Here is a 17,326-nt window from a genome sequence, read left to right as displayed (position 1 = left end):
TGGGACGAAACAGGGCGCGAAGGTTGATGGAAAAGGGTAAGGCAAATGATGATTACGCCGCTCAACATGAAGTGGCGGCTTCATTGCAATTATTGGCGGAGCAAAATGCCCTTGAGGCGGAAGAAAGGAAGTGTAGGCATGAAGAACGGGCCAAACAAATACAAGAAGAGATGGATGATAAGAATATGGAAAGGAACACTTCGAATTACACTCCAATGAGTAAGGCCTATTTTGATAGGAAAAAAAAAAAGAAATTATGAGCCGACGGCAGTTGTTTACCTCTGACTATACTCCTACGATGACGGATGATGTTGATTATGGACATTAAATTTAAGTTGTTGTAGTTTTTAAATTTACGTTAATGTTGTTTTCGAATTTAATTTGTAGTTTTTAAATTTAATTTGTCGTTTTTAAATTTTAGTTGTAGTTTTTAAATATAAATTGTAGTTTTTAAATTTAAGTTGTTGTTTTTAAATTTAAATAATAAATTATGTTTGGCCCTATGACCCTCGGTTAGAGACGGTTTTTTGTGACAGGGCTAAAACGAGCCATCTGGCCCTTTGGCCCTCGATTGAAGACGGAGGCAAATATGACCATGTACTGTTCATTAAAATATTAATATCTTGGAGGACCAGAGGGCTAAAACGAGCCCTCTAGCCAACCCTCGATTGAAGATGGCCTTACCATCATCATATTTTAAATTCCTTTGTAAGAAATAAAATAAAGTTAACATTTTTTGAAGGAAAAGAACAAAAGGAAAACAGTTCATTAACTATTTTATATCACCATTTTACACCCTTCTTTCTACAGCTTTCCCTCAACAGAGGTACATTTTGTTTCCAAAAGTTTGCATCTAAATCCCAAAACCACTTTCTCTAGGTAAAATTGTATATAGAATGGTAATGGGATTAGGGTTAGGGTTTTGGACAACACATCACCGGCCGTGCATGGATCTTTTCTTAGGCCGCAAGCTTCGCCAGCGGTCCGACCGCGAGCGAGTTCACGTAAGTGCATGGCTCGGTATACGACGACGCCCAACGTTTGTCCTCGAAGTTATCAAACCTATCGGGCCCACCGACGATGGCACCAGTCAACTCATTAGGGTTTGGCACATCCTTCTTGAACCAGTACACGAAGCTCATGGCGCAGTTAACGAGGCCGTTTTCCGCCTTCGGAACCGAAGCTCCTCTGTGGTGGGGTTGTTGGGGCGCGTTGGGTCCAAACCCTACCATGTAGGATCTTTTTTTGGGATTATCACCCAACAAGTAGTCCATTTGCTTCTTGGCAAAGGCCATGAGGGCGGCGGAGTCGAACTCTTTGCCTCCGCAGTTGACTTTTTGGTTGTGTTGGGCGAGGATGTCGCTGTAGACGGCGAATAAGTGGGCTGTTCCGGTGACGTATTGGGTGTTGGCTCCGTCTCTCAAGTGGATCATACCGCCCGGTGTCATTGTGATTTGGTGGTAAGGGCTGTCGGGGATGTTTGAGCAAATGTAACTGTCAGCTCCGTTTTTGTAGTTTTCTAGGGATTTTTCACCATCAAAGAACAGCTGCAAATAATTCACAAAATAAGACAATCAAATTAGTTCAATTAGCTAATATTGTTACTCTTACTATCATGGCTGATAATGAAATGTGTCAACGTTTTGCGAAGAAGTCTTGTGTAGACAGTAAGACCGGGTGGATAATTTGACAATCAGATCATGTAGCCTATCTAACTCATTTATCGCAAAGGAGTGGAACCTTTGCATTTGAGTTAATTTGTACCTACGTGGGGCCAAGTGGTATCTAAATCCAGAAATGCCCATTTCTTTGTACAAGGGTTAGACAATTCATCTGGTTTGATTGTCAAACACAAGAACTTTCCATGCGGTACGACGAATGATAAGTTGAGATGGTACGAATTTATTTGTAGATAAGTACCTTGGCGAGGAGGACTTGTGCTCCGGCATATTTAAGGTCCCAGCTGAACTCAGACACGGTGGCGCTGATGGCTTCTTCCTGAATGTACTTGAGATACACGGGCCTCTTTGTGGCAATGTACAACCATGTTGCTGCCCACAATAGCTCATCCTACATTTTCCAGCAATTCCATTTTCTTTTAGTACCAGAAAAAACATTCATTAATTTAAACTAAAATTGAATTTCAGAGGGAGAGAGTTGAAGAAAATTACATTATAGCCAGAGTAAGAGCAGTAGAAAGGGCACTCTCCATCGTAAGTTCCCTTATGCGCCTTAGCCATTTGAAAGAGCTACAAAGAAAAACAATGATTAGAAGAATTTGATATATGTACACACTGATTAGGACATCAACAGTTGAAAATTCTGTAATCGGTTTTATTTGTGCATATGTAACGTCTGAAAAAAAAAAAATAATAATAACATACGAGTTTGGCTTTGTTGAGTAGCCTACGAGCATAGGCACGATCTATTTTTCTGAACACAACTGCAGAGGCAGCCATGGCAGCTGAAGTTTCAGCTGCAATTTCAGTTCCAGGTGTTTTATCATCAATCTTCAACACAGTTCTTGGTGTTTGCATATCTTCAGGTCTAGTCCAACATTCATGGTCTTTATTTGGGTCTCCAACCTTTAAGAATTTGATAAATAATTAGCACTAATTACTTTATAGTTTTAAAAATAATGAATACCAACTTAATTAATTCCTATACCTGAACGTATAATCTGTTTTTGCTGGTGGCTTTGAGAAAATAATCAGTGCCCCATTTGATGCCGGCAAGAACGTTTTCCAGTTCTCCAGTAGCTTGGAGCTGTTGCCTGTAAAACATGGCAGCCCACGACAGAGTTGTGACGGTGAATGCCATCGGAAGACCGTACTTGACGTTGTCCCCGGCATCATAGTATCCTCCAGCAAGGTCGACCTGCATTAAAAGCAAACATTCAAATTACAAAAATTTAAACAAAGTTAGAGAAATTATTTGTATCTGACCCTCATACATGACTTGCTCACGAACGTTCATGCGACGGTAAAATACAAAACGTAATCATTACTCAAAGGAAGAGCGAGAGAGAGAGAGAGAGAGAGAGAGAGTTAGAGAGACGAACATTTGCTTCTTTGCCGTCATCGAGGGCGGAGTCGCCTCTCCATGCAGGTCTATGATTGGGAGGGAGTTTCCCTGATCTTTGAGCCTCAAGGAAAATAATGGACTTGGTGAGGGCGTCCTTATAATTGAAACCAGTGCCATGAACGCTAAGAACAAGTCCTTGGGAGATAGCAAGGCATGCCACAACCGCGGCGACGACGCATCTTCTTCTAATAAACATTTCCATATAATTTTCGAAAACTCAGATGCCAAAACACTTTTGAAAAGAAAAGAAACCCAACTTTACAATTGAGAAAGCTGAAAAAAGAAGGGATGGGGTGAAGAAGCCCACAAATGGTGCATACTTTAATAGTCAAACTAAATAAGGGGGAAGAAGATCAAAGTGATTGGTTGTGTTTTTCTGGTTGGTGGTTAATTTGTTTTGGGAAAATAGATAATTTTATGACGTGGTATTTAACTGGCGGCTCTTGTTAACCAGTTTTGGTTTGTGATGGCGGGAAAATTGAGAATTGAGCCAGGTTTAGAGAAGATAAGCTAATTTTGTGTATGGTCGTGGGATTTTGGGTGGAAGAGGAAAATTGTGGGGTTGGAACCAAACATTTTTAACTTAAGGTTTTACTATACTTGAATATATGGTAGATGTTTACTTGGTTTGGTTGGTTTTTACATTTTTTTGCTAGCATTAGAGGGTCCAAAATAGTAAGAGGACGGGAGAGTTCGAAACTATTACAAAAATTTAGAGGAGAGGAGTTTCAAACCCGAGTGCATGAGTAGAAACTCATCATCCTATCCGCTGAAGTTTTCTTAATTTTTGGGAGATTTAATTCTCCTTATCATAAGCTTATCTAATTTGGAATCAGATGATAAAGGAGTTCGGACTCTGACATAAATGAGCAAAAATATTGTTTTAATCAACTGACCCAACTCTAACAGGAGAAAGTGTGTGAGAACTTCATTGGTTTAGGGAAGGCCAATGACCTAACAGCTTAGTGGTATCTCCCCGATGCCTTGTATTTTGAGTTTTTGACATGAAGATATGAATTCAACTCCTAGTAAAAAGGTGTAAAAAGTCACATGTTTATTGCTTCCATATTATGGACGGCAAGCTTTCAAATTTGACAACAAAGAGCCCATGGGAAGCATGTAACATGATGGACGGCAAAGTTTCGACAGAGACGGTTCAAATGAGTCAAAGAGCCGTTTCACTCTAACTAGTTCTTGGTATAGTGGTCATAATTTCGGATCTCCATGCCTAGTTGATTAAAAATTCATGAGTTTGTCTCATTAATTGGAACGTTAAGGTAAAAATTGAGCGGAAAGTTGTTCTAAAATGGCTAGCCCGTTGAGTAACAGGCATAGATATAGGGCTTTTTTGCTAAGATCAAATGTAGGATATGTGTTTATCAGTTAAATATCTAATATGTGGACCAATAACACACATGGTATTTTAATAAGACTCGCAATTTGAAACCAACATGAATATAGGGCTTGATGGTACACAACAGTTCATTAGTACGAGTTCCTGTATAATTACATTATTGTTTTTATATCGTTTTGCATGTTGATCAACTGATACTGGTATAAAACAATAAAGCCAAACAAGACCCATTTCCACCAACTAGGGTAGGGATGAAGGAAATAAGTTAAATGAAAAACTGTGTAGCATATAGTAAACATATGCATATACCATTAAGAAGAAACCAAACTATTCTTATGGGACTTGTACTTTCAGTAGCTACAATTTGAAGCTGATGATTTTTTTTCTAGGGGCTGTCATCTAACGTGTGCTAAGCTATAAAGAATGGTGCATTTCGCAAGAAAATAATCGCTATCCTAGGAGCCGGCGAGGTACGGCTAAGCACTCAGCAGTTTCACCGGATTGGCAACCGCTTGCCCTTTAAAAAGATAGGCAAGGGAGACATTTCAGCAACTTCGTATAATATTGGCGACGTTTCTGCCAATCTCTTCTTTTGTTTGCTCTGACACGGGAACATCTCCGAGGTACATGTCAAAGAAAGCCCCTGACAGTAGAACTTTGTGCATCAGAAATCTATCCCCGGAAAAGTATATGATTGGATTCTTTTCACCATATTCATTGAGACCTGATGAGATATAAAAATGTACCAAGGAGAGTATCGAAATAAAACGGATGGTTCAGAAAGAAAATTCACTTACTGCATAGATCCTTGCTGTGGACTGCTCCAATCCGATTACCTTCAACTGCAAAATTTCATACAAAATGCTAAGCAATCAACAAATTTTAACTGCAAATTTGAAGCATTACAATGTAAAATAGAAATGTGAAAGGAAGCGTTGGACGGTTCTGGGGTCTTGTCAAGCCTGTATGCTTTGTGCTCAAATTGACATTTGGTTAAGCAATCACCACTCACTTTTAGTAATTAAGTTTCCATTGGCCGTGCGTTGAAAATCGATTGTTGTTCCCTGAAATATTCGAGACCGTTAATGTAATTCAGTGAACAAAGTGGTATAAGAAAGGATGCAAGAATAATATAGTATACCAATGGCAAGGGAATATCTTGTGTAAAGTTTGAACCAAATGTTCTTATGCAATGATAGTCAGTCTCTGGGTTTGTCTGAAAGAACCAAAGGACAAGAATTAGCAAATAACAGATCAGAAACTCTAAAAAAGAAGACTCTAGAAAGGGAGATGATTTACCTTCACTAATCGGTCTCGAAGGGATTTCTCAAAGGCACTGCATCAAATGTAATCAAAAGTACATAAATGAGAATTAACAAATTTCAATTTTCAACATTGCTGTAACATGTATATACTAGGATACATAGCGAGGAAGGAACAAGGCTAACTTAGCAGAAGCTAAGCTTACGTAACATGGCAAATTAACTTGCAAAACCACTTTCTCACAAACACACCACCCGTTTCAAGGCCTATCCAAGCCACTACGAAATATGGAGCGAACCTATATGGTATACTAACAATGATGACATCAGAGACAGGGATTATGAGTGTTTAATAACCGTAATCCTAATGAAAGCCTCAAGATTGTGTCTCATCTCAATTAAAATAGGGACATCCAAAACCCAAATAAATAACAGAACAGAAATGTAACTTACTCTCTCACAGTATCGATTTTGATCCCATTGCAATTAACCACAAGCCTAACTGTCATATCAATATCCGCTCTGTAGGGAAAAAGAAAAATGCAATGAGTAGTAGAAATCTGATCAAATACAGGAAACTTAGCAGCGGGCAATAAATAAATATAGAAAACGTAAAGTGTTTAGTATCCGCTGATTTAATCGATCTTCATTTACCAGAAAAAAAATGGACAAGAAAAATGGAGAAAATTACACCGTGTAGCATGGATCATGATAGTTGTCATTACCTGAGAAGATCCTCATAGAAATCATGGCGTTTGTTTAGTTCATCAACTGAAATGGATGCATATTTTGCCCCCAATTGCTTGCAAACCGAGTGAGGATGGACATCTACATAGAAAGAATAGATAAATAAATAAAAGAGTTAACACAATGGATGCAAAAAGTTGCAGACTGGAAGTAACATATAAATACTAATAACTTACAAAACCCAAATGCGTATATCTTCAGAGATTTTATTTTGATTATCTTCATTGTTTTGGATCCAGTTCCCACAAGGACCTGCAACAGTACACAATGTCGATATTAAATCATGTAACTGAGAAGATCTGAACACAAACATGGCAGCCTTGCACTAAAGAAGAACAAAAGGACAAGCCCCAACCTCTGAACTTAAACTGGAATTACTCTCTCCTGTTAAAACATTGTCCAAAATCATAGGAAACTCAGTGCCGGTTTTAGGTTCCACTGCTTGTTTTCTCCAGTCCAAGTCGGGAAATGGTAATCCTGCACATCTGTGATGCTCAACCTCACAAGGCTTTTGGTCCATGACATCCGTATTCTCCAATGGAACAGCTAGTACATTTGATGATCTGGTGGTAATTAACAATGAAAACGGTTTGTAGTCAACATCAAAAGCAGAACCCATGGGAAATTTACACTTCAAATCTACTCCCTGGTATAGGCTTAAGAACTTACAAGCTGCCGAAAGGAGGTACAAGTCCAGCAGCTAACGAGAGCATGGGATGTGAATGTAGCTTTTCACCTTCTCTGTGCAGGAATTGCATCACAAAAGCGGAAATCTTTCCAAAAACAACTGCATTAGCAGATTCTCCTCTCAATGCAAATCCAAAGTGAAATCCTTTAAGATTATGTCGACCAGAAGTAAAATGTTTAACTTGTGGCGAAGACGTGGAGCTTCCAGGTTCAGAATCATGCATATTACCCTCTATCTCTCCAGAAGCATTTGTACTGGGTCCACTAGAGAAGAAGAATAGTAAAGAACCAGCAAGTTTAGAAACGTGGTTAAATGCTCCTTCAAGAGCTAAACTTCCGGGAACATGAAAGTATCTACACCGGTGCAATGAATTGTCCGCCAATGAACTAAAATGTGAATTGTATGGAGACCCTTCATCGAAATCCATGAACCCGAACCGCTTAATCCTCATGTTTTGCTATGTCCTAAGATCCTACCCTAATTGTCTCTTAAAACTTCCTCAACACAAAAATTGAGTTTAAGATATAAATCAAGACGGATACGATACGATATGCACCTGCAGAAATTCACACGGAAGTTCAGAAAATGAACAAGAAAATTCATGCATAACAACATTAACAAGAAATGTAACAGTGCAGTTTATAAACATTGCTTCTGGGATCAATTCATATAAACTTTTTCAATCAATTCCAATGACATAATTAAAGCAAATAATTTGATATTAGCGGATGCAATTCATAATCCAAAACCCAAATCCCTAACCATTAATTTCAAGTTTCTACATTCCATCAGAACAATTTGATAAATTATGACAAATTAATGAAAAAGCAAGTTCACACCTTTAATCAAAAGCGAATTAGTTGTTCTTGGAAAGAATCACAGAAAATTGGAAAAGGGAAATGGGAAAGCGAGAAAATGCATGCAAATGGATTTGGGAAAAGCACTTTTCTTTGTCATTCGCTTTTGGCCTTCACGTTCTCTGCGTTTGCGCATTTCCTCATTTTCTCAAGAACCAAACAGAAAACAAAAAGCACCCAGATAAAAGAAATGCAAAATCACAAGATTAAGAACCTGGGATTGCAGCAATCGAGCTTCTGGGGCGAAAGATCAATTGGGTTTTTGTTCCGCTTGATCTTCGGTGCTTCTTCTGCATGCAAAAAGTTGGGTTTCTTCTGTAATTTTAAAATTCGGGAATAAAGCGGAGAGAGAAAGGAATATATGCTTTGGCCACGAAAGTTTTCTGTGAACAAATAAGAATTCGGCTAGCGAAATGACGATTATGTGCTTGCGCGTTAGCCGTCAAAGTTGTCTTCAACCTTCTGTCCTCTTCGAACACGTGTGTTCAAATGCAGTTGGCAGACGTGGTCGGTTGCGATTGCCTTTTACATTTAAGGAGCATATGTGCTAACTGCCATAAATTACGGCGTATGCTAATCATGCATTTGATTATATGTTCCGTATTCTTTCTTTGAACTTTGATTTATTATTTTTATTGAAAAGTAACATTTAACGTGGACTCTTTATAGCATCACTCTCATCTCAGAGTTTAACATCAATTCTCGTGACAACGTTATATAACATTATGTTAAAACCATGAGTTGCAGAGAATCCATGAAGAGTCCTACTTTTGAGGAAGTCTCCTTAGCGTTTCTCATTTTTGCTCAATACTCCCAAGTGATGGTATGTTTACCATCATATTTATCATTGTTAGAAGAGTTTAAATTTCGAGACCTGTTTAGTGAATAAACATAAATCTCAAAATTTAAACTGTGTATTTATTTGAAGGTGGTGAATAAAAATGCAACCATTAAATAAAAGTAACTCCCAAGAAATTGGAACAAATACATGGAACTTGGGGAGTTTTGAAAAATGATATTCTTATTATCTATTTATATCTTTCTAATAGAGATAAGACATACATATGTTGGTGGATTTTACAATAGTCTATTGAAAAGATGGTACAAATAATGATACAAATAAATAATAAGTGTATCTATAATTTTGGTTTGGACTTCTAGGTAATATAAAATATCTTCAAAACTCCTTTTTGGGAAAAAAAAGGCGCACGGATGGGAAAAGTAATAAAACCCTAAAACATAAGCACGCGAGGGGTGCTAAACTCAAGCTTTTCATGTTTTAAATTTTTCCATAAATACATGGCAATGGCATGTGTTGTTGCAAATTCTCATCGTGCATTTGAAGCTAACGTTTCGTCAAAATTGTTTTGTTCCTTAGATACCGAACTATTTTATTCTACGTGCGTGCATTTAAAGTGCATTTTTCACGTGTTTTTGATCGATTAGGGTTTTTAAAGAACATGGATAAGAGTAATGAAGAAAGATTCTTCAAATACGAAACATCTGAGTTTGATGATTTCATGTACGAGAAATGATATTCGTGCTTTTGTTTGCTCCATTTCATCTCTTCTCTTGAACCATTTATTAATTTATTAATTCTAACAAGAGATTTTTCAATATAACCGGCACACGATGTGATACATCACGTGTTACTATACAAATGATGAGATATGTATGTTAAAAAGTTAATAACTTGAAAAGTAAAATTTCTTACCACTTACATAAAAAAAAATGATGTATCACCCGTATTTTCGTCACAATAAAAAATTTCTCTAATCTAACCGCTAAACAAAAAAATATAACATTAAATAAACAAAAAAAAATGTGCGAAAAATATTTTCCTCGAAAACGTGCTTGCGCACGAAGAAGAAACTTTGTTGGTAAGAAAACACTTGGCATGCTTTATTGGTGGGTTTCTTTTTCTGTTGAGTCTTTGACCAACCTATCAGTTGGAATTATTTGGTCGGAATCTGCCAACAGTGCGCTAAAGTCCGGAAGAATCATATGATCTTTGACAAGTACGACATATGACACAACCGACCTGCTTTTGTTTGTTTTTACTTTATTATAAAATGAAATGGACCTACTAATTGGATCATGAACCAACTAATTAGGTCATTAACCAATTAATTAGGCACTGTAATCCGCTAGTGTCCTGCTAATAAAACAATTTGAGAAAATAAGCAAGAAACAATTATATTGATCTTGAAAACTACAGGGACGGAAGTGAAACTTTGTGAGAAGTAAAAAGCTAAAAACGTGTTTTTCCTTTTCCCGACACAAGCGATATCGGGATTTGGTGCGGGGAGAATCGAATCAGAAACTCGAGCGTAGATATCGGGATTTGATGCGGGGAGAATCAAATCAGAAACTCGAGCGTAAAGATGAATTCTTGTAACCAACCAAGGGCAGAGCCAAGTACAAGGCTCTCCTAGGCTATAGCATAGGGAGAATTTGGTTCTTCAAGCTTAAAAATATTAATTTTTAGGTTAGTTAATGATTTTTAATTGTCATATTTCACATAAGAAATGAAATTTTTTTTATTAGTAAGCATATTTTTAAGAATAATAAGAACTGATCGATGTTAAATAAACTCATCAAACCAATATTATATTTAATAGTAATAAATTAAAACTTCCATATCACAAATGATTCCTTATTTTATTCACTTGAAAGCTTTAAAAGCTAGAAACCTAAAAAACATAGCATAAAATTCTTGCTTCAAATTACTACATTCAAGTTTTTACTATTATATAACTTTATGTAGACAACATAGGATTAAAAACTTGATTTCGTAGTAATAATTTCAGCTTAGCTCACTCACCGAATAATTTCTGGCTACGCCATTGTAACCAACTTACCTATAGATCCTTTGCAACAATCATTTTTTTATGTTATTACATCTGTCATGACACTCGTTTAAGTGGAACAGGATTTTAATTAAAAATATAAAATGCTAACAATCAAGGAATCTGCTGAGTGTGCTGAGAATGTGTTCTTCAAAATACAACTTGGTGTTCCCGGTCACAATAATCCGGCCTCGAAGAGATTTCTCCGTCTCAAAGTCTCGTCTACGAGCTTGAAAGTCTTCTTCACAAGCTTCTGATCAAGGGCAGTGGTTCTGTAGATCTTAAACACCCTGTCTACGCGGTCAGGGGCCGTGCTCTGGAAGTACAGTTCCTCGAATTTCTTCTTCACAAACCTGAATGCAAACATTTACAATGTTTAGCTTTCTCGTTTATCGTAGATTTACTACGGTAACTAATCTATGCAAAAAGGTGAGAACGGATATTGGAGGTTTAGGAAAAGACGATGAAGTAGGTCCGGGGTTCGGCCACAAATAATCGAGTAGGTTTGTCCCTGTATTGGATGCATCAACGACAGTGTTTTTATTGTGAAAAGGATTGGAAATGGTGGTGAAGCTTTCAGACAGCTAAAGGCCTTTTGGCAACAATTTGGACAAAAAGACAGGTTGGCAGAGTTTTCAGGGGCTCGTTAAAGCAAAATACGTGCACGCGCACGCTTTAGTAATTTTCCTTTCATCCAAAGCAAAGGACCACAACAAAGATGTAAATTATATGCTTACTCATACGCATGTTCAATCTCTTGCTTTCCTGTTGACACCGGCTGGTAATCTTTGAACCACTCGCAGACGTTAAGTTGTACCTGCACAAGGAAATTTCAATAGCCCATACAGGATGTTAGTTTGTTGCCATGAATGAAAAACCGTACACTGATTTATTAACTCTTACGTTTAGAACTTTCTTCTCGAATATATCGAACTTGTTTAAGAATAGCATGAACGACGTTTTCTGCATCCAAATAAAAAAAAAGAAAGAGAAGATAAAATGTTAAAGAGCCCACCCGGGTTAGAAGAAGAAATCTGTGCAACCGGCAAACCACACACGCGACACAAACTTGCAAGAAAATAGAAGAAAAGAAAACCTCAAAACACGGTTGCTTCAGGACCCACTCAAAAAGTTCCTTTGTCTCCATCATTCGATTTTTGCTTTCATCCTCGAAGAGTGTTTGATCATACCTGAAACACAATCGTCAATAAAAAAATACTTCATCTCGGCAGAGGTATCTTTAAAAAAATGATCGGTGACTAGTCAAAGACCAGGATCATCACTACCACACTGCATGCCTATGATGATAAAGTGGGTGACTGAAAGTAAGGATGATCTTACTCGCTAACTGCGGCACAAAATATTACAGCTGTAACGCCTTCAAATAGATGGATCCATTTCCTTCTCTCATTTCTCTGGCCTCCAACATCAAAGAGTCGATATACTTCACCGCTTTTCTTATTTTCTCCAACAGGGCTGCGAATGATAGTCATCAATGAGTTGTTTGTTAGAAACTTCAACGGTTCTATAAATGAGTCGCACAAAATAGAAATTTGTTGAAAATAAATGCATCGTTCTAAAATGTGCACGGGTTACTAGAAAATCTTGAACTAAATTAAATTATATTGGCATCCCTAGGTTGAATTTCTACAAATTCAAGAATCAGCTGATTTAGAACTGATAATTGGCACGGTCAGGATAACAGTACAACTATAAATAGAATGTCAAAGTTCCAAGAAAAAGTCGTGACAAGTCTTTAAGAAATAAAAAAAAACAGAATAATTACCTGAACTGGATCTCTACGACACCAGTTGTACGAACTCTAGCATGAAGAACATCCTCCTGCAATACGAAAACATGCCACTTTTGAGCTATAAAGTCGTAACTTTTCCACATTAGTGCAAGAAGTTCTTGTCATGCCTTAGCTACAAACTGATATACATATAAAATATTATAGTGCTTCATTCAATTCGAACAATGAGTTACAATTGTGAACTTTAGGTACCTTGGTTGGAACATAATCTGGGTCAGCTAATCTTTGAAGATTCTCCATGAAATAGTGGGCACAATCAGGAACTTGGAGTTCATTACCTCGAGCACATGTTTCCTACAATTGTAGAGTGGGAGTGCTTCACTTAGAGCATTGGACAAAAGGCAAAAGCAGAAGTAAAAAATATCTGGATTTCAACACTAGGATTGATGTCAAACAAATGGTATATGTCAGTCAGCTGCACGAAGTAACAGCTACCTGAATTGCCGCTTCTTTCCAAAGAGTCTCTATATCCTGTGCAAGCTCTTTAGTGAGACGTGGATAATCCAATCTGCTGCCAATTGTTGATAGTTTCTCTCCATTTTCCTAATAACGAATCCAAAATTTAATAAGACTCAAGCAAAGGACTGAAAAAGCCAAATTTTTTAAATAAAAGAAACTTGTGCATTAATTTTTAAGTATAAATCATATGTTAAGAAACAGTTAAATCAAAATCCGTCAACTTGTTTGCTAAATTAAAAGACAACATGAGAAAAGGCAATGTAATAGACAATCAAAGTATGAGCTCGAACCTTATTTTCTCTGGATATTTCAAACGTTTCTCTGTCGTTCTGAGCAAGTTCCTTTGACCCATCATACAGTACCTATTCAACCATATCATGCATACGTTAGATAGAAGCATTACATTCAGATTCTTTTTCTCTGAATACAAGTCCACAAGATATATTTTCTTCTATAAAGAGTGGGCTCCAATACTCCTTATATAATGCAGAAAGGGAAATAACCAACACACCCTTTCAAGTATTGCGTACTTTTATGGTCTGATATACATTGGCGTGGATGACTGAGATGTAGCTCTTGAGCTCGGACTCATCAAATCCAGTTTGAAACAAAAGCTTTATCTGCAAATAGATCATGTGTAACGAAGGTAAAAATATTTACGCTGTTGTATAAAGGACAGTAAACTTAAATAAAGAAGCGTATACAATGTCTTACCTGCTTAAAAATTGTGGACTTCCCGGATTCCCCAGCACCTTAAAAAATTAGGTTGACCATATTAGTTGTGGAAGCGAAAACCATGTTTAATGAGAAAATTAAAGCTGTAATTCTTGAAATGACCACGAAAATGCACCAGGTGCAAACTCTTTAACATCAAACAGAAATACATACTAAAGTTATATTAGTTACTTCCCTGAGATTGGAAACCATCACCTCACAAAAAGTACAACACAACTATATGCTACCCTCGGTCATAAAAATGCAAGTTTGCAACCGTGCAAAACTCAAACTAGAAGGTGCGTGGTTGTTAAGCATGTGAATCATAAAAGTCAACAAGAAATCCATTAAATGATATGTACCAAGTAGGAGAAGTTTCTGAATATGCTTTTCGGCCTTCGTTTCTTGTTCAATTCGCCTTTCAATTTCTGCAGTCTGGAAATGCACGCATTGACAATAAATTAGAGCCTATTTGTAAACGCAAAGTTCTCCAGCAACTCATGGTTAAAAGCATTACAAAGTTTGTATTCTATCATGCATAATCCACCTGAGCATTCTCTTCGCTGTCCGCTTCGTTGTAGTGTTTGCTTCTACTGCAGAGTATGCCCATATTTTCGATCAAATAGACAGCATAGACAGTGCACGACGTGTACCATGTACCTTCAACTCCCTTCCGAAAAACTTATATCAAATGGACCTAATCACAAACCTAAACGACAATCAAGGGGGCACTAGAGAACATGGGCAGAAATCCCCAAAAAAAAAAAAAACAAAATATAACAATTAAGATACAATGCCACCATCAATACGAAATTAAGAATAAACCTTTCAGCCAAGGCCCAAGTAGGCAAAGATAATTAGTTAGCAAATATTAACTACAAATTTGCTTTTGGTCTACCTATAAATTGACAACTATATATTGTTTTCCTAACAATTTAGCTGGACACCAAACAAATTAAATAAATAAAAAATTGCCCACCAACTAAAATAATTGACATTCCACAAAAAGGAAAGATTTTGAAAGCAAGCCATCAAAGAAAACTAAATCCAAAAACAACCCAAAATCGTATTCAATCAAACTAACATCTTAATCCAGTCAAGCAAGATCAAAAGCAGAGATCTGTTCTCCCAGAAGAAAACAAATCCCAAAAAAGCAAAGAGCAACAGAAGAACAATACAACACATAAAGTAAGGAGCTTTCAGTGAGCTAACCCGATGAAAAAGAAACCACCTTTCGTTTCTGGGCTGTGGAGTTTTGCACTGAAGCAGCAGCAGCAGAAGCTGATTGAGCTGAATCGAAATTGCTTTTTGTATAAGTGCTTTTGTGCTAAACGTGGGCAATAAATGGTGTTTTTTTGGGTGTGTATTTAAATTAAAAAATTTAATACAAACAGAGCAGAAAATTGGAATTTGAAACCAATGAATGTTGTGGGAATTGTATATAAATGTATGAAAAGTTATGAGGAAGCGAAATGGTTATCGAAGTGTTTGCCAAATCTGGAAACAAAAAGTGAAAAAATAGAAAGAAAAAGAAAGAGCGCCGAAAGCTGCAGAGCTCTGTTTTTCTTCTCGGATGATTCTTCTCCCTTCTCTCCTCTCACGCTTTTCAGTCAAAGTTAGAAAAGACAGGCCCAATTAAAAATTAAATATTATGTTATTATTTATATTTGTAATTAAAAAATTGGATTCTAATTTTTGTATTTTATGTAAAATAGTGTATATTATCTTCTTGGGAGAATAGACGGTCTGTTGACTGGGCCGTACTAAGCTCGATAATATATTTAGATGAGAAATGTTCAGGAATTCTCGTAAGTGGGACGAATCTTTATGAATTGGCATCTAATATTTTTGTTATAAAATTTTATAATATTGGTGTGAAAATTAATATTAAATTATAAGATGACACAGAATTTGTAGTATTTTAAATTGATTTTGCAAATCAATTTGGTACTTCTATTAGCTTTCTATCAAACTTCTTGTTAGGTACTAATATAACATAAGAGCGAGTCTCACCTATTTAATCATATTACTGAAAAATAAATTAATTTTTAATAATATTTAAAAACTAAAAGTGGAAAAGTAAAAAATAAAAATAAATAGATGGATCGTTCTTGGTGTATATTTTAGGGAGTTTGATTTGGAGTTAGGGACAAGATTGCCGGTTGCCACCAAAATGGTGGGTCATGGAGTCATAAGGGGATGCTAGTAGCTTCTCCCATCCTTATCCTTAAAAAGGTTTGTGACATTAATTATATTTTAGTATATGATTTGCCAGCCTATCCATCAGGGATTGGAATTGATGTGATGAAACTTTTTGTGTTAGAAGACCTTAGTTTAGAGAAGAGATTCCCTTCAGATTTTTCTCATCAAATTTTAAGGATTCGAATTCTTCAAATTCGATCCAACGGCTACAAACATGAGTTTCTCTAAAAGTTTTAATAATTGTAGTCGTTAGATTAAATTTCAAGGGTCCAGATCTTTGGATCCCTAGAATTTGGTGGGAAAAATCCGGAGGAGATCTCTTCCCCTTGGTTTATTCTTCTAAATAAATTATCGTTTGACATCCTAATCGATTATTTCAATTGAAATTAACATTGACGCTTTGAATTATTTTTTTGGTAAATTAACTCTTAAACTATTTGGAATAAGCCAACTAAGATCTCATAGATTCAATGAAATTTCATCACCTTTGTTGTTAAATACTGGCAAGATTTTACATTTAAGAGTGAATCATGTGCTTGTAACGTGCTTGTATTTAATGGCAAACTAGAATATCATTAAACCTAACAATGAGGGGTTAATTGGCTAATTTCAAATAGATTATAGGGGTTAATTTACCAAAAACATAGTTCAGGTGACCAACTTCAACTAGGGTAGTAGTTTAAGAAGTCAAACGACAATTTACTCTTTATTCATTTCATCCACGTGACGAGTACAATTCAGAATTCATTTAAATATTGAGAAGGATAGTATCATTAAAATAATCGTTAGGAATAAAAACTCATTTTTGTTTGAAGGGGACTAAAAATTATTATGTATCAAGTTTCACTGACATGTTAAATCAAAACTATGTTATAATAAATATACACTTGAACTTCTAAGGTCAGTTTGCAGTTTTCATCAATTTGCTTATACTTTTTAAATTTTTTCTTACGACTTTTCATCTTGTACTCCCTCAATTTTTACTTTATTTTTTATTACCAAAAACAAATTGAGAAGAAACATTTCGAAGTGCCAATAATATTCCAAAAATAAATACTTGTTTGCTCAAAAAATGAAATTGGGCTGACTGAATGATAGAGACAAGTGAGCCATAGTTGGGTCGGGTATACGTCCATTGGGCCAAACAAAATTTTGAGCTGTTCTTTGCACTAATGTCAGAAATCTTACTGGTGCGATGGTAAAACAATTTTATTGGGTTGGTGCTTTATTTAATGAGGTTTTAACGACACATTTTTGGTACTGTTCATTTTTAACAAAAATTACATTTTTATTTTAA

General features: G+C 36.3%; 3 protein-coding genes across 8 annotated transcripts; all 3 read right to left on the bottom strand.

Annotated features, from left to right (window-relative positions):
* Nucleotides 1-603: 603 nt before the first annotated feature.
* LOC137718728 (endoglucanase 16-like) lies at nt 604-3,394 on the bottom strand. The gene is made up of 6 exons (XM_068458267.2): nt 3,062-3,394; nt 2,668-2,877; nt 2,385-2,585; nt 2,172-2,249; nt 1,921-2,070; nt 604-1,547 (listed from the first exon to the last, which is right to left on the bottom strand). The coding sequence occupies exons 1-6, from the start codon at nt 3,284-3,286 to the stop codon at nt 960-962; spliced, it is 1,452 nt and encodes a 483-aa protein (XP_068314368.2). The 5' UTR covers nt 3,287-3,394; the 3' UTR covers nt 604-959.
* Nucleotides 3,395-4,523: 1,129 nt separating this feature from the next.
* Nucleotides 4,524-8,496, bottom strand: LOC137718280 (fatty-acid-binding protein 2). Of its 2 annotated transcripts, none has more exons than XM_068457801.2 (11): nt 8,207-8,496; nt 7,117-7,691; nt 6,803-7,010; nt 6,624-6,699; nt 6,426-6,528; nt 6,154-6,222; nt 5,738-5,774; nt 5,580-5,654; nt 5,451-5,502; nt 5,236-5,280; nt 4,524-5,081 (listed from the first exon to the last, which is right to left on the bottom strand). In XM_068457801.2, exons 2-11 carry the CDS (start codon nt 7,584-7,586, stop codon nt 4,984-4,986), a joined length of 1,233 nt encoding a protein of 410 aa, XP_068313902.2. In that variant the 5' UTR covers nt 7,587-7,691; nt 8,207-8,496; the 3' UTR covers nt 4,524-4,983. The 2 variants fall into 2 exon arrangements, with proteins under 2 accessions (XP_068313902.2, XP_088555378.1); XM_088699252.1 differs by lacking the exon at nt 8,207-8,496 and adding an exon at nt 7,975-8,114.
* Nucleotides 8,497-10,770: 2,274 nt separating this feature from the next.
* On the bottom strand, nt 10,771-15,460 carry LOC137717672 (guanine nucleotide-binding protein alpha-1 subunit). Of its 5 annotated transcripts, none has more exons than XM_068457110.2 (14): nt 15,059-15,460; nt 14,375-14,524; nt 14,190-14,262; nt 13,828-13,865; nt 13,644-13,733; nt 13,404-13,475; nt 13,090-13,197; nt 12,847-12,948; nt 12,628-12,683; nt 12,183-12,317; nt 11,938-12,031; nt 11,745-11,804; nt 11,579-11,658; nt 10,771-11,194 (listed from the first exon to the last, which is right to left on the bottom strand). In XM_068457110.2, exons 2-14 carry the CDS (start codon nt 14,435-14,437, stop codon nt 11,017-11,019), a joined length of 1,149 nt encoding a protein of 382 aa, XP_068313211.2. In that variant the 5' UTR covers nt 14,438-14,524; nt 15,059-15,460; the 3' UTR covers nt 10,771-11,016. The 5 variants fall into 5 exon arrangements, with proteins under 5 accessions (XP_068313211.2, XP_068313210.2, XP_088555245.1 ...); XM_068457109.2 differs by having other exon boundaries at nt 15,040-15,439; XM_088699119.1 differs by having other exon boundaries at nt 14,375-14,536; nt 15,040-15,422.
* Between the last annotated feature and the right edge of the window lie 1,866 nt (nt 15,461-17,326).

This window comes from Pyrus communis, chromosome 8 (genome assembly GCF_041283825.1).
Source record: "Pyrus communis isolate YQ-2024b chromosome 8, ASM4128382v1, whole genome shotgun sequence".
In the NCBI taxonomy this organism is placed as follows: domain Eukaryota; kingdom Viridiplantae; phylum Streptophyta; class Magnoliopsida; order Rosales; family Rosaceae; genus Pyrus; species Pyrus communis.
Note: the sequence above shows the minus strand (reverse complement) of the source record. Positions and strands in the feature narration are given on the sequence as shown.